The sequence below is a fragment of the Vulpes lagopus genome, chromosome 5 (assembly GCF_018345385.1).
Source record: "Vulpes lagopus strain Blue_001 chromosome 5, ASM1834538v1, whole genome shotgun sequence".
NCBI lineage: Eukaryota > Metazoa > Chordata > Mammalia > Carnivora > Canidae > Vulpes > Vulpes lagopus.
The window spans coordinates 85,774,995-85,801,779 of NC_054828.1; the positions used below are offsets into that span (position 1 = coordinate 85,774,995).

The 26,785-nt window shown below is 45.5% G+C and overlaps 1 protein-coding gene across 1 annotated transcript in view; it reads right to left on the bottom strand.

Annotated features, from left to right (window-relative positions):
- Nucleotides 1-1,478: 1,478 nt before the first annotated feature.
- The window catches only part of TACR1 (tachykinin receptor 1), a 137,985-nt gene continuing 112,678 nt past the window's right edge, over nt 1,479-26,785 (bottom strand). Inside the window, exons 3-5 of the mRNA XM_041757580.1 lie at nt 8,066-8,216; nt 5,941-6,137; nt 1,479-4,482 (exon numbers count right to left, since the gene is read on the bottom strand). Coding sequence (XP_041613514.1) covers nt 4,191-4,482; nt 5,941-6,137; nt 8,066-8,216 — 640 coding nt within the window. The 3' untranslated portion in view covers nt 1,479-4,190. The remainder of the gene's footprint in view (nt 4,483-5,940; nt 6,138-8,065; nt 8,217-26,785) is intronic.

The following is a 26,785-nucleotide window of genomic DNA, read 5'->3' on the forward strand; positions in this document are numbered from 1 at the left end:
CCCCCCCCTTCAGGTTCCAGAGCTGAGATCTGCTGACTCACGTACACTCATATACACCAATTAATGTGTACACTGTGGAGGAGACTGACACAGCTCCAGGGCCGTATCACCAAAGACAGCTGTGGCCTCCAAAGCTAAGTACCTGCAGCGTGTCTGTAGGCCACACGTGCCCACACAGGACTAACGTGAAATGGCTTTGCCTTTCCACAGGAAAACCCATCCTCCATAGCTTGCCCACAACTCCAGCTAGCCCTTCCTCAACTAACAAATATTCATTTTTTCATGGAGAAGGGTGAGCACATCCGTTAATCATGAATTCGGTGTTTTTACTGCCTCAAGCATCTATAATGATGCTCTACAGCTTTAACTCATCTGGGTGTCGGAGGTGAATCCTGATTTTGTTCTAAAGCAGTTTCCAGTTTCCCACTTTCTCTGGGTTCTCCAGGGCAGCTTATACCTGTCACTGTGTCTGAAGGTCTCAAGGCTGCTCGCCCCTGTCCTGGAAACAATTTCATTTCTCTCCTTCTCAGGAGAACGGAGGGTGAATGATTTCTTGGGGGAGATTCAGGTTTTGTACCTCTTACTACACACCCCTGGGCACACGCACACGCATATGCAATGTCTCACATAGGACTTGTAGGAATCTTAAAGGGGTTTGTAGATCCCTTGAAGCTTATACAAGAATATCAGTTTAAGATGTGTTGGTTTACATGGAAACAGTTTTATTATTTGTATCTGATGTTGGGCAACTGTCCATATTCTCCTCAAAACTCCCTCTTTTAAATGCCTTTACAACCTTTGTCATTGCAAGTCCACTGACAGCTGCCTACTGCTCTTTGAGAGGTGAGGTGTCACAGGGTGGCCCCAGGAAGTAAAAGGCAGGTTGCCAAGGCTCACAGACATTACTGTGAAGGTTTCAAATTCTGCCAATGGTTTCCTGACATGTGCTTTTAAACACAGGGGGCTGGACCAAAGCTCTGGTGGCAGTCATGGGGAGGGTCCCAGCTCTGATGTCCCTTCAAAGGAGAATTGGGGAGGGGGTCAGCTGCTGGCTTCCAGCTGCAGTGCCTCAGGACCTCCTTCCCACCCCCTTTCAGCACAGGTGTCAGATCTGGGCAGTGCTATCAGCTTCCCTTGATTGCTCCTGCTTCCTCTCCCCTCTATCTTTTACCAGTATCCCCCCAATAAATCTCTTGCACTTCTAACTCTGTCTTGGTATCTGTTCTGGGAGGACCTGCAGGGGTGCAGCTTTGTTCACAGGTAACATTGTTGGTCACTTTGCACAGTCCTTACCTTTCTAGATCCTCACCTGCAAACAGCCCCCACAAGTTGTCAACCCATTTTGTCACAGAATTAAAAGTCTGTTGGGTGTGGGTTCCATCCTTCTGGCTATGCAAATTAGTAGGGTTCATGATACCACCCCATTCAGCATCCCGTAGGGTCCTGAGGTTCCCTGGAGATGAGATGGAGTCATGAGATAGTCAAACACATACTTTATTTATGAATGGAAATTCTTTCCAGGATTCTAGGCTGGATAACAGAACTCTCAGGAATTAACCCTGTCCACTTCTAGGACTCTTCTTGAAAACCAGGACAATGAGGTCAGTTCCCCTTTTCTCAGGAGTCCTCTTAATCCTTCTAAGAGAAAGTACATTCTAGTGTGTCTTTGAATTCTGGTGGGGGTGAGGAGGACAAGGATTCCTGCCCTTCAGTTCCTCCCAGAAAGGTCTTCCAGCCAGCCCTCAATTGCTAGGACCTGACTTTGAGTCCATGATATGTATCAGCTCCTCTCTGTGACAGAAGAAGAGGAGGAGAGATTGGCACAATACAAATAACACATTGACAGCAACTGGATCCCACATTTTGGAAGTAACATAACAAAGATGGCCCCATGATAGCTTATATTCTATTATTACTGAACAGTATACCAAGGAAAAACACTCAGGAGATAAACACAGGGTGATGCAATTCTATAAGAACGAGACCCATGCACGGTGTAAATCACGGTGTTTCGCACATGTGGGAGCTGACAACATTTTTCAATGGGCAGTGGACAGTGGGTCAGAGGAAGGCTTGCTGGGCCCCCAGCATGGATGTTCTACTATATTTGAATGAGCCACAACCATCCAATCTTCTCCTTATTACGTGCAGTGACGATGCTCTCCAAACACATGCCTTCAGGTGCCCTGGACTGACTTATTGCAATAGGCTCTCTGAAGGTCCCAGCTTTTGGCTTGATTACCCAGGTTGAGTGTGGGTCTTTAGAATCTTGGGGAGAAATGTGCTTCTCGGGGCCTCTGTACCTGGTGGGCAGTCTGGACCCCCTAGGACAGGTGAGTTAGCCACAGCCAGACTAGCAACTTCCTCAAGAGTGGAAGGAGCATTGCATCCCCAGTTCAGGGATAAGCACAGAGAAGGTAATCAATAAATCCTTGTTGAATTCATCCCTTGCCTCTTTGATAAGAGAGGATGTATCCAATTCCTTGACACTTTCTTCTTAGATATGTCTCAAAATCATGCTGGTCCCTCTGGAGTGAATAACCCATGCATGGTATGATTCTTTATTGGAAGTATGACGAATGCTTTGGGCATTGATTTTTTTTTTGCCCCTAAATTATGTCTTTCATTCATATATCTGCACTGAGCTGGCTTTATTTAGTTTATTTATTTAATCCTTCTCATGCTGCTTTGCAGAATATGGCTCTTGGGTTGTTCTGGCTTATGCTGTTGCTATACAACTTCCCCAGGCCTGCCAGTGTCCTGGTAGGGCTATAGCCCGCATAGCTGGTAAAGGCTGGGAAGCCCAGGGGCTGTGCTGGTCTCCCTCAACACTACAAATGCAGCCCATGTGCATCCATCCTTCAGACCACAAAGAGGACATTCATGGATGTTACATGAGACTTCTGCTTTCAGCCACATCTGGACAACACATAAATCTGAAGGGCAGAAAGAAACTGTGTGCTCACCTGCTGGAAACCTCATCTGAGCACATACCTTATGCTAGTATAAAGCTAAGACTGCATTAGTGTCCCTGCCCTAAGATACCTCAAAAGGCCAGGGCAGGGAGACCATGTGTTTATCTTCCCTGATGGCCTCTCTAGCCATGGGACTTGGCCTGTTAACACCTCATAGGGAGATTCAGGCTTTGACATGAAGTCCTCTGCTCTGTCAAAGACCAAAATGTTCCAGAAGCAGGAAAGTACTCATGGCTTTAGGATCAATCAGAGAATGTTTGATATGGATGTTGACCTGTTCTAGCAGTTGCTACTCTGTAGGAACTGGATAATAAGTCACTAGATTTGCTCTTCCTATTCTTCTTGAGACCACCAATTTTTGGTGAAACAAAAAAACCCTTATGCAATCCTCAAACCATTGCATGTTAAAAGGGGTACTTAGGTTATCTAGTTCAGCCCACCGTTTTACAAATAAGTAAAGAGGCTCAGATAGATTAAGTATGGAGCAGGCCTCTCGACTCTTGGTCTGTAGCAGACACTAGCTGGCATTAGTGGACGTAACCTGTCGTACTGGTGTTCACCACAGTCCCTCGGGACATAGCACAGATGAACCTGAGGTTCTCAACTTCAAGATGTTTCTATGCACTGAAGTACTGAGGTGCCTAAAGGAAGGCATCCATGCTTCCTTTTCATAGATGCTTAAAAGACGGAGTTAAATCTTGCCTTCAGATTTTGTGCAGTTCCTTCTTTTGTTCACCCTGTCCAGTGAAGGTGGATGTGATGATGTGCTCCACCAGCTAAAAGAGGGTAATCTGAGCCTGACTGGGGACAGCTTCACTCAGGTCAGGCAGGGGATCTGGGCAAATCCAGGTGCTACAGGAATCATCCTAGAATGAACCCCCACATACAACCAAAGTTAATTTTAGAATCATAGAATGGATTGCAGGGAATATTAAGCCCCTACCTTGCCATTTTACAAGCTCAGGGAAGTTCAGTGATTTGCCTTGGGTCACACAGCATGGGGGATGGCAAAGTCATAGAAGAATCCAGTTTTTGTTTGTTTGTTTGTTTTTGTTTTTTAACTCAGGGTGGGATGCTTTCCCTAAAACATTCTGACCTTTTTCACAAGCCTCAACGTGAGGATGTTTCTGATGGTTTCTAGATCAAGGCATTATCCATGCATGAAGTGAAGCAAGACATAGATGGTGGTGGCTGCCCCTGCTGAAGACCTGGGGTCTAGGAGAGCATGTTGGAGTAGAAGCTGAAGCTCTCGGTCATGGTCTTGGAGTCACTGCGAGAAGAACCATTGGAGGTGAGGTCCAGGGATGAGGGTGTGGTCTTGGGACCATCCTCTAGCTCCTCCTCATGGGCCCCCACCACGGTGGAGACGGTGGTCTCCAGGCGGCTGACTTTATACACGCTGCCCTGGGTTTGGAGGTACCGGGTGGATTTCATTTCGAGCCCCTCGTAGTCGCCGGCGCTGATAAAGGGGCAGCACCGGAAGGCATGTTTGAAGCCCAGACGGAACCTGGTGAGAGAGCACATGGAGAGGTGACCCTGGGGGACGGCTCCTTCACCCGCCAGAGTCCCCCAATCTGACTCTCCGTTATTAGTCTTTACACTGACAGCTGAACACAGTAAGGCCAAAACGATCTGAAGGCCAGTCATCAAGGTATGATCTAGGACTAGACCCCAGAGTCCCGCGAAATGCAGGTGTTGACTGAGGGCCACCCCTGGACTCCATGGCCTCTACTGGCGCCACCTCAGCCCACGCAGGTTCAGTTCACCATTAACAGAAGCATTAGCCAAGTGTTTATTCCATGCACGGTACTGTGCTAGTCACCGGGCAGTAAACACACATGTCAGGACTCCTTTCCCTCAAGTAGCCTGATGACCAAGGTTGACTTCAGTCATTTCCTTTCAATGTGCCTCAGTTTCCCTGTTTGATAAACAGGGAGAATCAGCCTTTACCTAAAGGCATCCTGGGATATTTAGCCCAAGAGCATTTAGGCAGGTCATCAGGCTCTCTGAAGAAGCCTGATGCATCCGGGAATGTTTGGACACTTTCAAGAGAATGGCAGCCACTAAATTCACAGCACTTTATAGGCTGAGGACAGAAGGCTTGAAAGACTGTGACAAGCACTTTATTTCTGCCCCCTTACCCACAGAGAGTGAGAAGGTGGGGAAGGTGCTCCAGCTGACAGACTGAGCTGCCACCCTGGCATCCCAGCTCCCTTTTGGGGACTCTGCACACTGACCTGAATTCCCTATTACTGACCACAGTTCCCTTCTCTCACTTGTCCAAGGTTGGCTTCTTCTGCCAGGATAGCTTTCCTGACCAAGGAGGCCCAGATCAGGGCCCTTTTGCTTACCCTGACCTGCTGGAACTGCTGGGAGAAACTGGGTAAAGCTACCTAGATTGTATGATGGGATGGGAAGCAGAAAGTGAGAGACCAGTGAAGGGAAACGATGGAGATTCTCCCGTGGAGAATAGTATTCAGGTGCCTTCAATCTGTGTATGTGTGTGTATATGTGTGTGACTCCCTCTGACTCCCCCTCTGTCTCCCTCCTTGCATGCACAGCCCCCTGTGCGTGGATCCGTAGGGCAGAGTGAACCAATTCACAGTCTGTGAACTAGATCCAGCTTGCAGACCTATTTATATCCATCAGTGACAGAGATTATTTTTTAATGTGCACTCCCCCCCTCCTACCTTAGTTGCCAGTGTTCAAAAGTCAGAAGACCTCACACAAAAATATGGATTTCTGGTTCTTCTTGGAAAAGAAAAAAAAAAGTCTACTTTGGGTTCGTAATCCTGCCTGGCGATAACTAGTAAGGATTGAGTAGTGTAGTAATTTTTTGCTGCAGTCTCCTTGCCACTCTCTCTTGTATCACAGAGGTTTTGCTCATTTAGGTTGAATGGTTGGCTGCTCTAGAGACATATGATCTTGTTACCTCTGGAGAGAGTATGAGGGATGAGGTCCTCACCTGTCGTTGAGGCAGCAGTAGATGATGGGGTTGTACATGGTGGAGCTCATGGCCAGCCACATGATGGCCAGGTAGACCTGCTGAATAAACTTCTCCAGGTAGAGATCAGGGTTGATGTAAGGCAGGAGGAAGAAGATGTGGAAGGGCAGCCAGCAGATGGCAAAGGTGCATACCACGACAATCATCATCTTGACCACCTGGCAAGAGGGTGAGACAGGTGAGACCACCAGCACACCCACCTTTCCTCATGGTTACTTTCTCTCTTCTCCCATCACCTCACTGCACACAGTGCAGTATGGGGTGGGAAGTATTTATAATAACTCCTTTCCAGGAGGAGGAGGAAGGACCATTTATATGTGGTACCAAGGGACTTTGATTATGTCAGTAGTTCTCAGAGTGTGGTTCTAGGAACAGCTTTGTAACCATCATTTAGGAACTTGTCAGAAATGTGCATGCTGGGACCCCATCCCACACTTACAGAATCAGAAACGCAGGGAGTGAGATCCAGAATTCTGTGTCTGAGAAGCCCTTTGATGATTCTGAGACATGTTCATGTTTGAGAACCTCTGTGTTATATATCCTTTTGGCAGTGACTGGAGAAGCCAAAGGAGGGTAGATCCAGGGGAATGGGAGAAATCCAGGAAGGGGGAGGAAGCAGCTGGGGTTGGGTGGGGGGATGAAGGGCCAGGGCAGTATCTGGGGAAGGAAGGGGAAGGGAGGGGTCTGGACAGCTGCAGCTAGGGAGCAGCAGATGGTTAAACGGGATTTAAAAGGTTCTTATGAACAGTGGGTGATGTAACCTGTTCCTTTTTATCTCCAAGAAATCTTCAGAGAAAAACTAACTAGCATTCACACAATGAAATACTATATATAAAGAGGTACCAAAAGAGAAAAAAATAAGAAAGCTCTTGATACACTGTTTTTCAAAGATCTTGTGGATATTGTTAAGTGAAAAAAGTGAGGGGAAGAAGTATGTATTGTGGACAAAAGAAAAGAATATATATTTATTTGACTTATAAATGCATTGTAATATCTAGATGGATTAATAACAAATAACAGTGGTCACAGTAGTCTGTGTGTCTGTGTGTGGGGGGAGGGGCGTGCTTGCGTGAGTTGGGAACTGGGTAGATGGGAGACCTAGAAAGGAAGAAGCCCTTTCATGGTAAGACTCAGTATATCTTTGGACTTTTAATTTTGAAATAATTTGAGATTCCCATGAACTTGCAACAGTAGTACCGAGTTCCCAGGTACCTCCAGGGAGATCATCTTACATGACACTAGCAGGTGATTAAAACCAGGAAATCAACATTAGTACAGCACTATTAAAGCAACTTCAGATTGTATTTGGATTTTGCCAGTTTTTGCATGCACTCATTTTTGTGTGTGTGTATGTGTGTGTATGGTTCTATGAAATTGTGTCACATGGATAGATGGTGAAAACCCCACCACAATTAGGTTGCAGAATTGATCCATCACCACAAAGAAACTCACTCATGCTACACTTTTATAGGCAGACTCTCCCCTCAGTATAATTCCTGGCAACCCCTAGTCTGTTCTCCATTACTAGTTTTGTTCCTTTTAATATTTATTTATTCATGAGAGACACAGAGAGAAGCAGAGACACAGGCAGAAGGAGAAGCAGGCTCCCCATGGGGAGCCCGATGCGGGACTCAATCCCAGGACCCCGAGATCACACCCTGGGCTGAAGGCAGATGCTCAACCACTGAGCCACCCAGGTCCTGCCCCTCCTTTTAATACTTTTTGAAGTTTGAATCAAGTGACTGCATTATTTTGTAAAACTCTAATAATAAAAGAGGACTTACTAGCTCTTCAATGCTTTTGTAGTTAAGTGTGTGTGTGCATGTGTGTGTGTTGCAATTACCCGTAAGGCAAGAACTAAGCGGCTGCTGTCTGTACGGGTAGGCCTAAGCTACAAATATGATGAAGAGAGATCTTCCCTCCCTGGCCACACATTCCCTCCCCTCCCCTCCCCTCCACTATCCCACAGACCCTAGGGATGTTTTGTGCCTGTGGCCTCTGGGCCTCCTGAGGCTCTGGGGCGTGTCTGCCTGCCAGCTTATTGCCTGCACCAGGGTGGGTCAGGTGCTGCTTGCTCTTTGCTTACCTTGCGCTTGGCGGAAACCTGCTCGTGGTAACGGTCAGAGGAGTCCCCAGGGATCTCGCTGGCCCACAGGGTGATTCCCACTACTGTGTATGCATAGCCAATCACCAGCAAGGGGAGGAAGTAGATCAGCACAGTTACGCAGATGTGGTACCTGCAACAAGGAGGATGGGAGAGGTCGGTCTAAGAAATAACAGGGGCGGTCAAGGCTTGACAACTACCTTTCTCAGAATTTGGATGATAAGGCATGCCCCAGGGAGGCTTGCTGCCCACATTGGATGGTTGGGGGATACATGAATGGATAAACTAAAGAAAGCAAATCTCTTCAAGTTATGTTTTTCTCGTGGACTCATTCTATAATAGAGATTCCTGTTGAGATTGGAAAGAAGAATAAACACTGACAAAAAGGAATTGAATCCATTGTATACCTATGACAATATTAGTTGAAAGTAAGGTCAATATTCCATACATTCTCCCTCCAAAAAAAAATGCAACCTTAGGCTGCATTAATAGAACTATACTCTCTAGAATGCAGGAGGTGGTTGTACCATTGGGTTCATACTAGTCAGATTACATTTAGGCTCAGTTTTGGTATAGGAGTGCAGACCAACTTATACATCCAGATGAGAACCACTGGAGGGCTGGTGAGCTCTCATCCATTCTGCATGATAAGTGGATTCACAAGTATAAGAATAATTAGCTTGGAGGACAGAGATTAAATTTATTTTACAACTAGGATCAGTGGATGAAAGCCACAAAGTATAAACCACTTCTAAGCCAGGCCCTTAAAAATATATCTCCAGATGGAACCTTCCTGGGTCTGAGTTACAACTTGCAGGACAGATACCAACTGACTTGAGTTTGACTAAGACATAGGCAGAAAGAAACCTTTGGGATGTTAAATCACTGAGATTTTGAAGTTTGTTACAACAGCATACCTTATCCTATTCTGTTTAAGGCAAGGGTCTTCCTAAGTAGGACACTCAAATAATTTTTTTTTTTTAATTTGAGAAAGGATGTTTTTCTCAGGGGGTCTGGTATGTCTGGCTAGTTATAGTTCTTTTCTCCTGATATGGGCTTAATGAAGAGGCTCAGTCTCTTAATATTAACTACTAATAATAGTGGGAATGGCTAATATTTTGGGGAGTTCACTCTAGATCACTGTGCTAATAATAATAATGCTAATGATGGTATTAATAGCAGAAATGGTAGTTAGATTTTATTTAGTGAAGAGTGAAATGCCAAGCACTTAACTACCATTATTCTTATTTGATACTTAAAACAAATGATTAAATAGTTACCATCATAATCCCATTTTATAGATGAGGAAGCTGAAGTTTAGAATTTAATTAACTTTCCCCAAATCACAGCTGGTAAAAAGAGGAGCTGGGATAAGGCGGCAGGACTATAACCCCAGAACCAGCTTCTTGTCCCTGGAGAAAAGTCACCCAATGGTATTTTCTTCCACTCTGTTTATGCTTATTCTCTGAAATGATTTATTTTCTCAATAAGGAAAACCCACTTATTCACTTAATTTCTCCTTTACCAATACTATGTTTTCAATCACTCCTTGCAAAGCCCCATAGTTTTACTACTTATTTAGCCTCCTCTGAATATTAAAATTTGCAACTTGAAGATGTTTGAAGAGCTTTTAAGCAATGCACCACAGATTTGACAAAGCAGAGTGCTGAGCGCATCCATTTTGTGCAGATAGGCTGCTCCAATCTTGTTAGGTCCCCCCTCGATTGTCACCTCTGGGAGCCTCTGGGTTCTCCAGCCACCAGGGCAGTGAGTGCCTACTGAGGTTCCTACCTGACCTCAGCCTCTCCTCCTGCTTGCCTTAGTTGCCATTTGAGATTTGAGGGAACCTCGAGGTTACACCTGCTCCTCTTACCTGGAAGAACAGTCCTGCTTTATGCAGACTGACACTTGATTGGTGATCTAAGCACATTAGCTGAGCTTTGTGGGGCCAGTGCCTCAGAGTGCTGAGCATCCCTATGGGAGTCAGGGACATGACAGGAGGACCCTGCAGTTGTCACCTATGCTCCTTACCCTGGACCAGTGGTTCCCAAACTTGAGCCAGCTTCAGAGTCACCTGGGGTGCTTGTTCAAATGCAAAGGGCTGGACCGCACCTAGACTTTTCCATTTAGCAGGTCTGTGGGGAGTGCCTTAGAATCTGCATTTACTTTTTATTTATTATTTTTAAAAGATTTTATTTATTTATTTGAGAGGGAGAGAGTGCAAAAGTTAAGGGGGCAGAGAGAGGGAGTAGGGAGTCTGACTCAGGGCTTCATCCCAGGAACCTGAGAACATGACCTGAGCCAAAGTCAGATGCCTAACCAACTGAGCCACCCAGGTGTCCCCTGAGAATCTGCATTTATAACAAATTCCCAGGCCACGCTGCTGCTGTGGTCCAGGTTCAGATTTTGAGAAACACTGTCCTACACCAATGGTTCTCAAGCCCAGAATCATATGAGAATCACCAGGGGAGCTTTTAAAATGATCAGTGCTCAGAGACGCACATTTAATTGGCCTTGGGTGTAGAAGCAGGAAACCACAGTTGAGAAAATTCTCCAAATTATTCTGGCACATGGTTAGCACTAAGAAGCACTGTTTCAGGTCCAAGGTCTGCAAGCCCGTTGGAATCCCATTGTTTGAGATTTTATGACTTCACCAAAGTGAGTGTTAGCCATATTTTTAAATTTCTGTGTCTGACACTTTGAGGTCTGGGCCTTGCTGACTTGGAAAGGACCATCCCTCTTTGAGCTAGTTGATTCCTAGAGATAATTCCTGCTAGTGTGCCTTTCATATGCCAACTAACCAACTCAGGGCCCATACACCCCCACCCACCTGTTTTCTCAGGGGCTCTTACTGTGTGGGATCCTATCCAGCTGCCATAGTCACTCCAGGGCCACCTCAGTCAGGGGTGCGGAACCCAAGGAAATGATTCAAACTAGCCAATTCTAAGCCTGTTTACCCTGCCTCACCCATTCCTTCTCTGGAACACACAATAAAGGCTTTCCTGACGTCCCCCCATGCTCTCTCTCTGCCTGTGGCCCTGCATGGCTCGCCTGCTCCTTTGTCCTGGGAACTGTGTGTAGTAAACTATCTTTTCAATGGCAATCATGTCCTCATCTGTTGGCTTCACCATACTTGAATAGAAAATAAAAAACCTATACTTTAAAACAAAGTGCCCTGTAGAAAATCACAGATCAGATCAGACCATTAGGAAAATGCTAAGCTGAATCAATAAACATTAACTTATCAGCCTCTTTCTTTCCCCCAAGTAGGTTCCACGCTGGGCATGGAGCCCAGTTCGGGGCTTGAACTCACGACTCTGAGATCGAGAGTTGGATGCTTAACCAACTGAGCTACCCAGGAGCTCCTGGCCTCTTTTTTTCTTATTTTAAAGAAGGAAAAGTAATTTTCTTATTTATTTGTAAACAACAAAAACTATGGACTTAATTCTAGTTAAAAAGTATTACAATCAGGTAGTGCATTAACTTGTCCATTGTAGAACAGGGATAATTAAGAATAACATAGGATTATGACTCAGCAATTTCACTTCTAGATATATACCCAGGAATAGATACTTGTGCACCAGTGCTCATTGCAGCACTACTCACCATAACCAAAAGGTGGAAACAACTCAAATGGCCCTCAGAAGTTGAATAAATAAGCCAAATGTGGTATACACTTAACGTTGGAATATTATTCATCCACAAAACAGAAATGAAGTTCTGATACCTGGGACAACATGGATGAACCTTGTAAACGTTATGTTAAGTGAATAAGCCAGACATAAGAGGACAAATGTTGTATAATACCACTTATATGAAATATCTAGAATAATCAAATTCATAGAGATAGAAAGTGGAATAAAGGTTGCCAGGGGCTGAGGAGAGGGAATAGGATAATAAGTACAGAATCTAGGATGATGGAAAAGTTCTGAGAATGGATCTTGGTGATGGTTGTGACAACACTGTGAATGTATAATGGTACATTTTCTCTTATATGGATTTTATTGCAATAAATTTATTTTAAAAATTCCATTAAGAGCATTCTAGTGGAGCTGGGGTCTTAAGTCTCCAGATGGACAGTTATTTGCTTTGTCCAGGAACCCCTTGACAACCTCCCCCTCCAAAATCATAAAAGAACAAACCAACCTATAAGTTTGATTCTTGGATGGGATCAAAGGTTAAATGCATCCCCCTAAATCTTGCTCAGATAAATCCCCTTTACATAGAAATTGCAGATACTCAATCCAAACAATGTCTGAGTTATCGAAACTCCTAAATGGCTCTCAGCCAAATGAATGAATTCCATCAGCTGAGAACATGAAAATAAATACATTTCTTCCATCTTGACACCTTCTTGGAGAAATTTTACCATATCCTTGTGGTTAATTGGAGATAATCCTGTTTTGTAATTTTTTATGCCAAAATCATTATTTTAGAGAGTTGGCCGATGGAACCTTATGTAATCTTATTATGTGTGGCTCTATGCTATTTTTTGATTTTCAATTTTGATATTCCCTAGGTTCCTGCCAAGCAGGGTTTTATCAGTTCTCAGAGTTAATATCAGCCTTAGGAGAAGAGAAGAGGGGTCAGAGATGCCTCAGACATGAGTCAGAGAGAGAACCAGGAGTGACAGCAAGAGGCTGCAGGGATGGCATGGCTCCCACTTGATGAGATGTGTGCATGGATTCTGATCATTAAATTCTGTCAGGGGACTTATCTGTACTCAGAAGGTAGGTGCACACAATGAAATCATGTCTTTGTTCCCTCCCGGTCACTCCTCTAAGCAGCACATTTTACAGGATAAACTTGCTGAATACAGACTGTGCCACCCCAAATCCTGCAGATTTGCCTGTCCTTAATGCTCTCTAATCCAGGTTCACCAATGGTTCACTATCTGGAGTCATCTCATTGTTCAAGCACCAACAGTTCCGGTCTCTGAAAAAATCCCCAGCATTTGAAATCAGATACATGGGTTTATTCAACAGTATCCAGTGCATCTTCTAATGCACTTCATGGAGGCTCTTGGTGCCCTGAGGTCTCCAGGGAAGAAGGGGGCTGAGAGGACAGGGCTCGGGGGTTTCTGCTTTACTGTAACAAGTGACTGCTTTGCTGGGTTTATGTGTGACTTTCTGTGGATGATGTTGTTTGGTGGTGGTGGCGGGAGATTTCAGCTGTAACAGAAAGGGTGATGAGCACCGATGTACTCCTAATCCTTATCCAATGCATTAAGCCTCTCCATGATTTCCATACCACGCAATCAGCTACTTGCTTCTTGAATACCCCGTGATGTGCTGCTCACTGGCCATAAAGCCAGCTCCAGGAGTGAGACCTGGAGCTTGTTAGAGATGCAGACTCTCAGGCCCCACCCTGGATGGGCCAAATCAGAATGTGTGTTTTAACAAGACTACCTGGTGGTTCATGCACAAGTTCGAGTTTGAACATGGCTCTCAATCTTGGCTGCACCTGGGGAGTCCTGAAAAATTCCAATGTGTGGATCCCACCCTCAGCTTCTGACTTAAGACTGGCCTGCGGTTCTGCATGGGCATCAGAGTTTCAGAAGCTCCCACGTAGTTCTCCTTGCATTGTCATCGAGCCTCCTGCTGCTGGCAGCTGCAGACGGATGCAGTTCCTCCTTCAACCGAGAACCTGTGGCCTGTAGCTTTCCTTACTTCATCCTAGGTCATGGGCAACAAGCTACATCTGCCTCCGGGGACGGTCCTGCAAACTTGAGATGACCAGGAGCACGCCTGTCCCCAGGGCCCTCTCTGCATCTCAGACTTGTGGGGCCACTTCTCATTGGCCAGGGGTTGAGTAGCCCTCCTTCTGCCCTTCCTCCAGCGGCCCTCAGGCTATTTCTTAGAACACAGTGCTGGCCACCTGCCTTTTTACTTTCTTTCAAAAAATTGGCTTCTTTGCAGATAAACATGGTTTCTTTGTAGTAAAAGAAAGAAAAATTCATGTATTTTACTTCTAGACATTAGACCAAATCCCAAAGCCCTTGCAGTCCTCTTGCAGGCAAATGGAAATTACAATCTACTGATTCAAGCATTTATTCTGCACCTACTCTATGCCTGGCCCTGTGTGAAGAGTCCAAGCCTCTGGTCTCATCACCAGGAGCTCAGTCTGCAGGGGACACGGTGAAGTACCAAAGAATGTGACAGACAGTGGTTACCACCTCAAGTGGAGACACTGAGAAAGGCATCAGAGGCCTTTACAAATATATATGAAATACAGAAAATGTATTCATATGTAGACAGTTTAAAAAATGACCCTGAATATAGTAGGCATTTTGTTACTAAGTGCGTGGAGAGTGATGGGAATTCAGAAGTAAGACTCTCAACCAAGCCGATCGGGGATGCTCCCTGAGGAGGTGTGCTTGGCCAGGCCCTGATCTGCAGGAGGTGGGCAGCTCAGGGAGGGAAAACAGAAAGTGCAAAGGCACCAATGGAGGATCTGGGCACGATGCGGTGCTGCACTGTGATCTGGACTGAATGCAACGCAGCTGTGCAAGGGCGTATCAGGAGACTTGGTCAGAAAGGTAAACAGAGGCTAAATCATGAAGGGCATTTTATGACAAGCTGGAGAGTTTATAATGTATTCTGAAGTTGATGGGAAAGCATGAAATGGTTTTAAACAGGGAGCGACATGATCAGATGCTTGTGCTCTGGCCATGGCAGGGCTTCGATGGAGGCTGGCCAGGCTAGAGGCACCGGCCTTTGGGATGCTGTGCATGGATCCAGGCTGGAAGTGACAATGGCCTGATCTAGAGCCATGGCAGGACAGGGAGGAGGGGAAGGTTCTAAGTGGTGCTGTGGCTGGGGGGAAGATCTGGTGGGCTTGGCTGCCAAGGGGGCAATTTAGCTGGATTTCTGGCCAGTGTGAATGGGGGCGAGTGAGGCCAACTGTTGCTGGCATGGGGACCATGGAGGAGGGGCAGGCTTGTTGGGGAGGTCAGCAAGTTGATGTTTGGGGATGCTGGCCTTCAGATAGGCAGTTGGACGTCTGGATCTGGATGGAGCTAGGACAAAAGGCCCAGATGGAGATTAGATTTGGAGCCCTGAGGTGTCTCCAAACACTGAGAAGATGAGAGAATGTGGGGAGAGAGGAGGGTGGGGGTGAGCCCAGGGCAGGAGGGAAGAAGAATGGCCATGGGTGGGAAGTGGGGAGGAGAGGGAGAGTACAGGGGCTGGAGGAGCCTGTCTGGTGTGAGGTGGGGAGATGGTGTTGGGAGAGCAGAAGATGAGGACTGGAACTTGCTCTGTGGTTTTGGAAATAGGAGATCAAGAGAAGATTTAGTTTTTGTGGGGTGGTCAGCAAAGGCTAGCACAGGTGGGGTGATTGATGGGGAGTGAGGAAGGGGGGCAGTAGGTGGAGACTCCATTCCTAAACTGTTAGGTCATGAAAGGATGGAGAGGGCAGGGAAGGAAAGGCAAAGGAAGACATCTGTGTGTTTGACAGGGTAGGGGATGATGAAGCCCCCAAGTCCCCTGCCCCACTTGTGGCCAGTACACCCTGGGTCACAGTCAGGTGAGTACATGTCCTTCTTCCTGTTTTTCAGAGAAGGGCTAGGATCAAATCTCCATCAACTGCATCTGGTCATAAACTCAGGGCAGAAATGTGCTTTGACCACTCAAGGCAGATGCTCAAGTGAATTCATTTAATTGGGGTCACAGAATTCCTATCCCGGAACAGTATTACCTCCTGGAAGTAGTCGCCCAGCTCCTACCAGTGAACAAGACAGGAAATAAAGCACATTCCTTCTCCAGTCACTGTCCAAACCATAAAAGTCAGAATTTTGATGTGTTCTTCTCCAGGCTACTTTTTACATTTTATCTGCTTTATTAGGTGCTATGGTCCTTGGAGGCAGAGCCCAGCGGTGTTCCTCTTTAATCACCCTTGCAGAACTGGCACCAAGGAAATGCTTCATAGAAAGATATCATCTCAGGCTTGGAAGGACATCAGAATTCTCACCTGCTCTATCCCCACACCTAGCAAGCAGTCCTCCCCAGGGCATCCTCTACAAAAATGTGTCCAGCATCTGCTTGAGTGCATGTCCTGCAGGCACAGAGCCTGGAAGCCTGAGCTTTTCCTACTTTTTCATTTTTAATCAATAGTTTTCTTGTTGCAAGCACTATATATTCATTGTGGGTTTGAAAATATAGGCAAGCGTTAAAAGAAAAGCTTTAGGGGGCACCTAGGTGGCTCAGGCAGTGAAGTGTCTAACTCACGGTTTTGGCTCAGGTCATGATCTCATGGGTTGTGAGATGGGGCTGGCGTGGGGGTCTGTGCTCAGTGAGGAGTCGGCTTGAGATTCTCTCCCTCTGCCCCTCCCCAATTCATGTGAGCACATGCTCTCTCTCCATCTAAAATAAATAAATCTTAAAAAAAGAAAATCTTTAGAAGTTCCTATGATCCCATGACCTCGAAATAAATTCTAATAAAATTGACTAACGTCTTCCTACAATTATATGCACATTCACACTCATATTTGTATATACATAAGTGTATGTCACATTACTTCAAAAATAACATGGTGTCACAATCATCTTTTTATGTTAATAAATATATTTCTATAAAGTTTCTAATGGGTGTGATGATGCCCCATTTATGGAGGTACATGGGTATTTGGCCCATCTTCTAAGTGGGACATATGAGTTATTTACTATGGTTTGATATTTAGCTGGTACTGTAATTAATATCTTCCAATACATGCCCTTTGCTCTCATTCTTATTTCCCAAGGATTAAATTAAGTGTTTAATTTCTAGAATTAAATTTAAAGTGTTTTTAAAAGTTTGGTATATATTGTAACTCTTCAGAAAATGTCGGCCAGTTTGCACCACTCTGGCCTCTGGGCTCTTCCTTTTTCCAAGAGGGCAGAACTGGGCTTTGGTAAATCTTCTATTCTTTGACAACATGAAAGCTTACTTTTAATATTCTTGATTCATTATAAATTGAAATTTTATAATTATGCTTTTCATCATTGTCATTTCTTCTTTTCCCAATTGACTGCTTGTATAATTTTGCATTGGGGTATTTATATGGTCCTTACTAATCTGTAAGAACTCTTTATGGCTTCTAGCTATCATATTATACTTAGAATTGCCTTTTCAATACCAAATCATGAAAATATTCACCTATACTTTCTCCCAGTTTATTTATTTGATTATTTGCATTGTGACTATTCAGTCCATTAAGGATTTGGGTGAGTATTATGACAAAAGGCTCCACACCATTTTTTTCTTCAATAACTTTCCTAGTACCACTATTAGATATTACATCTTTTCCTTGCTGATTTGAATTTGCACTTATACCTTATATCAACTCATATATATCCTTGGCTCAGTTTGGGGCTTCTGTTCTGTTTCCTTGATCTGTATTTCTTTCTGGTGCCAGCTCCACACTCTCTCAATTTTTGTGGCTTTGTAGTATATATTTTATCCATGTAGTATATTTTTTATCTCATACTATTTTACTCAACTCTCCAAAATAAGAGATCTCCAGACCGTCACATTTCTTAAGAAGAGGGTCAGAGGATAGTTTCAGTTATTTGTAGCCAGGCTTTCAGCTTTCCAGAACATATCATATGGAAAATGCACTGGCACATCCCTGCACAGGCTTTCATGATGTCCTGATTTTAGAATTTGTCGTGGTCAGCTCTCTCAGACGACGGAGAACAAAAGAGGATGTGTTGCTAGGAATGGCTCCAGAGTTTAGAAATATTCTAACATGAGATATGTAAACAATGGACTCCAGCAGAAAGAAACTAAGCTCCCTTACCCACACCCCTCCTCCTTCCAGTCTGCACAGGGGCAGAATGGGAAAGGGTAGAGATGCGAAGATAAGAGTCCTACCTGAAATTGGTTTTTACATTAAAGAGAAAAGTAAACCCCGAATTACAAAGCTTCTGTAGACTTCCTAATGCTGAGAGAAGAGAATAAATCAGATGGCCCCTGGTTTGGCTGAGGACCTTACTGTGTTTGAGGACAAGAAACGATAGGCCAGAAGCTTAATTTGAGGTAGAGAGAAAAATGCTAAACCTGTCTCTGCGGAGGAGAATATCAAAAGTACAAGGAACAAGAAAGAGAAAGATAAGAGAGTAAGGATGGGGGGGGGGGGAAGTGAACGAGAGCGAGCGTTCTTGAGCCTCACCATCAGAAGCAGGGACTTGTAAAAGGGCACCGCCAGCAAGAACTTGCCCATACTGAGAACTGCTCTAAAGACTGCAAAGAATAGTCATAGTGGAGGGTAAATTTACAAAGTGCAATCCTGTCCTCTGATTTCTAGATTCACTCCTCTAATGTTCTGTAAGATACGCCCAGCCCAACAGCTCCATGTCAGCGGGGCTGTGAGGAACTGAAGAGTGGGGCCAAGGGGCTGCTCAGAGATAGTGATGGCCACACAGTTCCCACGGTGGGTGAAGGCTGTTGCTCGGAGAGGGGTACTCTGTCTCAGGAGGCAGGGAGGCTGGGAGGGACTCCCTGAGTCTGCACTCTGTCCCCTGGTCAGTCTTCTCAGTCTGGCAGATGATATCAAATCATGTAGATATTCCTGGAATCCCCGTGGGAATTCTGGAAACACCAGCCAAGCCGTGCAGCCCAGATGTTGGCGTCCGAGCAGACATCCACCGCCAGGTGGCGCCAAACTGCAACCGGCGCCTGGGCCAGTCCGCACTTCATTTAGGTCATGGGCATTTCCCAGTAACACCGCGCTAAAGCAGCAGGCGTTTTAGGTGCTTGCAGTCCTTGCACACTGCGCACCTCATCCCCCAGCCCCTTCCCATGTCATGATTCCATTTTCCAGTATGTACCTTGGTCCAGTGTGTACCAATGTAGCATGAGCTTTGCAAGCCTCCTTGGTTGATGACAGCCCCGTTGAGAACAAGACTGCATTGTGCCTGTGAGTGTGTTTTCCTATCAGTGAGCACTGATATATGTTTTGCTGGTATTACTCACCTACTCTCAACCCCTCCAGGTAGTTAACTCTACTGTGCTATGCTCTGCTTGAGGCTGGCTGTCACTGTGGAACACTCCTTGCTGGATGAGTCGCTGGGGACAGATCTGGGATGAGCCTCTGCCCTGGCTGCCGAGCCTGTAATAAATGCTGAGTGAGGAGCACTCACTGGTACTTTATCATGCTGTTGAGCGCTGAAAATACAGTTATTTTTATTATTTTTTTTTTGTGGGACATTGTTAAAAACTGCTTCAGTTGGTGCCAACCCGTATCAGTCAACATTTCCTGATATAAGTAAGTTGCACCATAAATGTGGGTGTTGGTTGGTTTTTACCCTCCCTCCAGTCTGTGGGATCTGAAGAACACTTAAAATAATCAAAACAATCCTAATCATAAAAGCCTTCTCCCCACCCTCCAGACTAAGTTCCCAGACTCATAGTCCTGGAACTGAGCACCCTCCTCTCTTGCAGTGCCTGCAATGTAGTTCCTCTTGACGGCAAATCTCAGCAACAGCACCTCCTAACAAATGGCCAGTTAGTGGCCATTTTCCTTGTCTTTGGGTGAAATCTTCTGATGAAACCTAGCATCAATCGTGGTACCATGTAAACAGCTATTGGCTTGTAAAAGAAGAAGTTTCACATTTTCAGTGTGCATTAGTTTCATTGTAAAGGTATTTCTGCAAAGTGGATTTGACTTCATGTCATTACCTCTGGGGCTCAGGGTGAGAGACAGATATTGCTAACCCCATTTTAAATTGAAAAATTAAGGTACCAGGAAAGTAATTGCCTCGTTCAAGTCGCTCAGAGTTGAAGTGGGAATAGAAAACAGATCTGTCCTTCTCCCATTTCAATCCTTTGCTTTTTTTTTTTTTTTTGCTTTCTGCTCAGATGAGCTCAGAAGAATGGATAAATGTCACTCTGAGCAGAAAACCACAGTTTTCTAAAAACGAACAACACATACATCAAGCACAAAAATTATCCACAGTGATTCATAATGGCAGATAATTAATTTATTGAAAAATAGCGGGGGATCCCTGGGTGGCTCCGCGGTTTAGCGCCGCCTTCGCCAGTCCCCTGTCGGGCTCCTTGCATGGAGCCTGCTTCTCCCTCTGCCTGTGTCTCTGCCTCTCTCTCCCTCTCTGTGTGTCTCTCATGAATAAATAAAGAAAATTTTAAAAAAGAAAGAAAGAAAAATAGCATAGCTTAAAACATCAGACCCAGCATTTGGTTTTGTCTACGGGGTGACTTAGAATGTGGTCAAATCCTGCTTTCCAGTTTACCTCTGAATTCGTTCTTGCATTCCCACTGCCTTTTCCTGCCTTGAACCCTGAGCCAAAAGAGTCTCCCAGTTGGCTGAAATATGTGGGAAAGGCAAACACCCTACTTTCTATTCCTCAACTGAAAGTTTCTTAGGACAGACAATAGACCATTCCACTGTGAGCCGTGCAGGCCATCAGTTTAGAGTTTCCATTAACAAATTGAGAAATGCAATTTATGGGTCTCACAAGAAATAGTCAAGGAGACTACATTAATCAATTTGAAGTCTGCTGTGAGTCGTATGTGAGAAGACAAATATTTTTAACGCGGAGTATTGATAGATTTTCATGCCTCTCCAAGCTGGCCAAAGAGAATCTAGCAATTTCTGCACCATCTTTTATGTAGTCTTTTCCTCTTACAAAAAAAGGGGTCTTTATTGCTGCCATAAAAGCTAAGCTGATCTGTCCAATAAAACAGAAAGTCTTATGGACTGGATGTGAGAAGGAGGCTCCGGCTGGGGAGGGTATGGGGTGGGGACAGCAATGGGGTATGAGAGCAGGTGGTAAGAAAAGACAAAGAATTTTTTATAATTATTGCTGTGGACGACCGTTTTGGCTACTTCTTAATAGAGTTCCTACTTTTATTACTTTTACTTATTAAACGAGGCTTCCTAAGCTTGACTCTGTGTAACTCCTGGATCATGCCAATTTTGGCTTTATAAGGGTTGTGTGTATATTGTTAACAAAGTCACCTGTTCAGGTAGGAGGCCAGCCCTGTGTTGAGGCAGTACCTTCAGTTATGGGGGAGGAACATGTGAAAAAAGGAGCTGTGTACTTGCTGCTGGGCCCCATTTATTCAACCATCTTAGTGTTAATGAACTCCCTACTTTGTGCTGGAATCTAGGGGTATAGTGGTGAATGAAACAGACATGGTCTCTGCCCAAGAGAAGCTTAAAGTATAGTGTGGAAGACAAATTGTAAACAAACATATGAACAAATAAATATAAAACCATCAATGTGTTGAGTGATTAAAGGAACCAATGGGGAAGACGATGGAGAATACCAGACACTCACACTCAAAGGACTCTCTGATGAGGTGACCCAAAGGGTGAGGCAAGCACATGGGGTGCAGGATGGAGGGCCCATGCAGAGACAAGAGCAGACACAAGACCCCGTGCTCCAGGGCAGCCCGGGTGGCTCAGTGGTTTAGCACCTGCCTTTGGCCCAGGGTGTGATCCTAGAGACCCCAGATCGAGTCCCATTCGGGCTTCCTGCATGGAGCCTGCTTCTCCCTCTGTCTCTGCCTCTCTCCTCTCTCTCTCTCTCTCTCTCTCTCTCTCTCTCGTCTTTCATGAATGGATAAATAAAATCTTAAAAAAAGAAAAAAAGACCCTGAGCTCCAAATGAGCTGGGCATGCTGGAGGAGCCGAAAGACGGCTTCTGCAGCTGGAATGAAAGGGACCAAGGGCTGTGAGACTGGGGCAGGGCTGAGGTGTGTCACTGAAGGGGTTAAGCAGGATGGGATGTGATCCAGCTTTAATTTGCAAGGTGGGGGGGCAGTGCTTACCCAGTGGTGAGGGCTGGGGAATGTGAAGCCTGTCAAGCAGGACTTGGGCTGGAAAAGCAAGTAAGAGTCGATGCTGCAGGCTTGAAGCAGAATTCCTCCCTCTTCAGCAAACCTAGGCTTTTGCTCTGAAGGCCTGCACCTGGCGGTTGAAGCTCGCCCACATCATGGGGATAATCTGCTTTTCTGAAAGCCCTCTCGTTGTACGTGTTCATTACATCTTCAAAAACACCTTCACAGCAACGTCTAAACTAGTGTTTGATTAGTGGCCCAGCCAGCTGACACAGACAACCAGCCGTCAGGAGGCACAGCTTGGATGGAGAGAGCCAGGCCCAGGGGGGCTGCAGTCTGGAGACAGAAGAGTGGGAGGCCTGGCAGGGAGGGGAGAGGGTCAGGGGGTGGGGGTGTCCCCAGGCACAGCCTCCAGCCCAATCTCACAGCCCCAGACATTCATTGTGTTTGGGAAGGAAAGAGGCTTAGGAGAGATGGCATTTTGGTTAAAATGGTATTCCAACCTGTGATCCTCCTGGTTGAAGGGGGGCCTGGGTGGAACATGGCATGAGGAGTGCATGTGTAACTAAACAGCCCCTTACAGTACTTACAGGGGCAGATAGTTCCCTATTACAGATGGGCCTCCAGATAATAATAATAATAATGATAATAATAATAACAACAATAGCAACCCTAACCTCAACCTTAACCCCCTGGACATGGAGACACTGTTTGCCGGGCACTGTTCTAAATATTTTATGCATATTGCCCCATTCATAACTCCCAACAGTAATCTTTGTTTTACAGATAATAACACTGAGGCACAAAGATCGCAAAGCACTTATGTGCCATGGCACTTGGAACAACCCCGGGACACCATTCACAGAGACAGTTGTGTGAATAGCAACCCCTGGCATTGTGCAGTGCAGCTCACTCTGACAGAGTTTTAGGAACTGGCCCAGGAGTTCTATGTCGTAGAGATCAGCGTTGCCTTGGGTGAAAGGATGGAGCCATTCTCACTACATAATATCAAGGGCACATGCTATCAACATGGCTTATTGCTGTTGATGCTGCCTTAGGGTCACCTAGGGCAGCATTTGTCAGGTTCATCCACCCTACAGCTACTGCCCTGCCCCTTTCCACACTGTACTCTCAGGAAGAAAGTCACTATGTATAGCCCACACTTAAGGAGTAGGGAGTTATGCTTCCCCCCTTGACAGTGGAGTCGCTACATAAATTATTTGGATTTTTTTCTGCACTGGATAATATCAGACAAATATTTGTTTATTCTTTCATGTTTACTTATTTATTCAATCCTTTTGGACTAATCCAATATGGAACCATGTATATGTATTATATACTTCGAGTTATAATCCAATACTACTTTATTAAAAATTTTTTTTTTTACTAATTGCTCCAGCTTCAGCCATTGGGAGCTCTTCTGATTGACCCCATAGCTCTTGACTTCCAACATTGTGTGTATGTGTGTGTGTGTGTGTGTGTGTGTGTGTGTGTGTGTTGGTTCCTTTTGTTGGAGAACAAAATTAGAAACTGAGATACTGGGTGATACAAAGCTTTCTTACCTTTTCCAAGTACAATATTTATTATGTCATTTTCTCCCCCAACCTCGTATCTTCTTGCTCCCCAACCAATCCCCTGTTAAGTGGGGTTTGGTTCCAACTCTACATAAAACTAAGGAACTGCCCTCCAAAGATCATGCAACAGATCTCAAACTAGACCCTAAATCTCACAACTGAGCCTCAAGTTTTTTCCAATCATGCCTGTGCTCTGCACACTGGTGCTCCTCTGTGCGTTGGAGAAGTTTCATGGTTTCCAGACTTTCTGCTTATTTCATCTTCACAGCGGCCAGAGGAGATGGATGCTCCTAGCTTTATCGCTATTCTGCATGTGAGGAAGCTGAGACACAGAGAGGCAGCTCCTGCATAGCTGGGCATCTGGGGAGTAGTGGGGGTGCGGGGGGGGGGACTAGTGAGCTGTGGACCTGGGTCTTTTGATGCTGTGGGCCACAAGCTACTGGCCACAGGTCAAGTCAGGTCGCCACCTGTTTTCATAGGGTTCATGATGGAAAAGTCATTTTTACATTTATAAATGGTTAAAAAAATCAAAAGATTATTTCATGTCATGTGTAAATTATATGAAATTCAAATTTCAGGGACCATAAATAACATTTTCTTGGAACACCGCCATGCCCATTCCTTTGAGTATGTCAGCAACTGCTTTTTTGCAGTGGCCAAGGGGAAGAGTTGTGTCAGAGACCTCAGGTTCTGCAAAGCCTGAAATATTTACTACTTGGCCTCTTAAAATCTGCCGACCTCCCCCCCCCCAAAAAAGAAAAATCTGCCGACCCCTTCTTTGTTGTATTGCGAAGAAAAGGGGCTGAGTTACAACCATCGCAGAGGAAGCAGTACAGGCCAGGGCTGTGCCTTGGTCTTATTTATGCTGCTGGGATGCTCTCCCTTGTGGCACCAACCCTAACCCTACCCTTCTCCTCGGTCCATCTCCTTCTGCTGGGAGCTTCTCTGGTCTTTCTCCCCTCCCACTCCTCCTATCTCCCACACCACCTACCAATGACTTAGTTTTTGATTATTTGATGTCTTGTATGGTTCCTTTCATGCACATGAGCTTTATCTTCCAAGTTATCTGCAAGCCCCTGAAAGCAGGACAGTATCTTTCTTCTGCCCTCCCTAAATTACCAACCACAGATTAAGTATGCCAAAACCCAGCTCGGATCATTGATATGAATGACCTCCTTATTCAGGCTTCCAGCTGCCTACCAGATTAAGCATGAACTTCTTAGCAGGATGCTTAGAGCTCTTTGCAACATGATCTGCAACCCCCATTCTTACTCATTAACCAGCGTCCAGATTAGTGCTTGGAACCTAGTGCATGCTCAGGAAATGTTCCCTCCTGCTCTCACCCACCTTGTTTTCTCTTACGCTCTTCCCACGTTGGAAAAAAATTGAGAACAGACCTCTGGCTTTGGAAATGATGAGGTCACTCAAGAACAATTTCAGTGTCAGGATGGGGACAATGGCAGGAACAAGGGAATATGCCAGTGAAAAACACAGCTGCAGCAAGTATCGCATAGATGTTTGTGTGCTGGGAGGAGGGCGTTCTGCAGCAGCCAAGAGGCCAATGTTTAGTCTTGGGGGGAGCACTGCATAGATTTGTGAGTGAAGACAAGGAGTCCATTGTAATATGAGGAGGGGGTTAGCTAGGGATTGCCCAGAAGGAGCTGGACAATGGCTCAGGTGTAGAGGAGGAGAGAGGGAAGGGAGGAAGGAAGGGTCTAGTTTCTGTCTTCTTGATGGGTTGACATGAGTCATCTGCTGAGTCAAAGATGCAAGGAAGGATTAGAGACCTGAGGTAATCAGCCATGGGAAGGCAGCTCATGACTTCAATAATGGAAGTGGTGGAAGGTTGCCGGTAGGATGAATGAATACAGCCACACATGAATGTATACGGTCACACTTAGCTTGGTTTCCTGACTTTCATTAGCATTTATGGGAGTTCCCAGATGTGTGAGGGGAGAAAATATAAGAATATGAGGTCAGAATGCTGAGGCTGGGGATAGGCCATGGAGGCTGGGAAACGTTGGGAGCAATGCCTTGGTGAACACATTTTTTGAGCTACCCTTGATTTAGCACCAACTGCAGGTCAATGGGTTAGCATGTGTTACCTTGTTCAATGCCCACACCAATTCTGTTAAGGTGGGGTTTGATCAGTTTGATTTTGCAATTAAATTTGACATTGACTGATGTCATAGTATTAGTGTGTGCTGTGAGCTAGGATTTTAATCAATCTTTTTCTCTTTTTCCAGTCTATCATTCTGCCTTCACACTGTGGAAATGTGGTCCCAAGAGGCCCCAGGCTCACAGATTAGGGGAGTAAGTGAAGCCTTGAAGGGTTGAGACCCTTTAGCATGCTCATTTCTATCCCATCCTCATGTCCTTCCTCACTGTGATGCCATTCATGTAACCCCTCTGGGCTGGCCCTGTCACAAGGGTGGTGCTTGTGTTCTGCTGAATCTGTTGGTGAAAAGCAGAACCCTGAGGGTACCACTGTCCCTGGTTCCCATGGGGGAACCACGAAGAAATGGGTGGAAGAGGCCACTCCTTGCTTTCCTCTCTCTCCGGTTCCAGAATATCAGGACGGGATGGGGACTAGCAAGGGTCCAACCTCAAAACCTCTTTGCTTTTCATTATGACTCTCCAACAAGACCCTTGCTATGGACTGAATGTACATGTCCCCCAAATTCACAAGTTAAAACTATGTAAATCTTAATTTAAGTCTAGTTTAGGGACGTCGTCCAAATTCCTCCCCAGAGATAGATATGCCAGTGACCTTTGCCGCAGTTTGAAAGAAAATGGGTGTCTCCGGGGACAGCTAGCTGGCTAGCTGCAAGAGACCCCCAAAGGGCATTCGCCTTGGTGAGCTCTCTCTAGTGCAGGGGCTGGCCCCAGGCTTTGGGCTCCAGGACCCTCATTTGTCAGCATGCATAGCCTCAGAGGCACGGACATGCCAACCATGCTCTCAGGAATCTGATTTGTAAGCCATTTTCTGGGAGAAATATGTTGCTAGGCAGACTGGATGCTAGTGCTGCCAAATCAACAGGCTGCAGATCGCGTAATCAGATGGGGCACGGGGAGGGCTGCTTGCTGGCATCAGACTCTGGGAGGCTGAAAGGCAGGTGTACCCCCCTCTACAGTGAGGATGTGTCCGGGGCATGGACTTGCCTGCCATGAGGGGACACCTGCAGTCTATAAGAGCCTGGCACACTGCTGGTGCCCTGAAGATGGCTTAGCAAGGTGAGGTCAACCTCAGGACACTTTTGTCCAAGTCCTCAAGACTATGGTTCACAGACTTCTACATTTCATGGAAAAAGTTTAAACAAAACTTGGGGACTGATGTAGGTTTTTT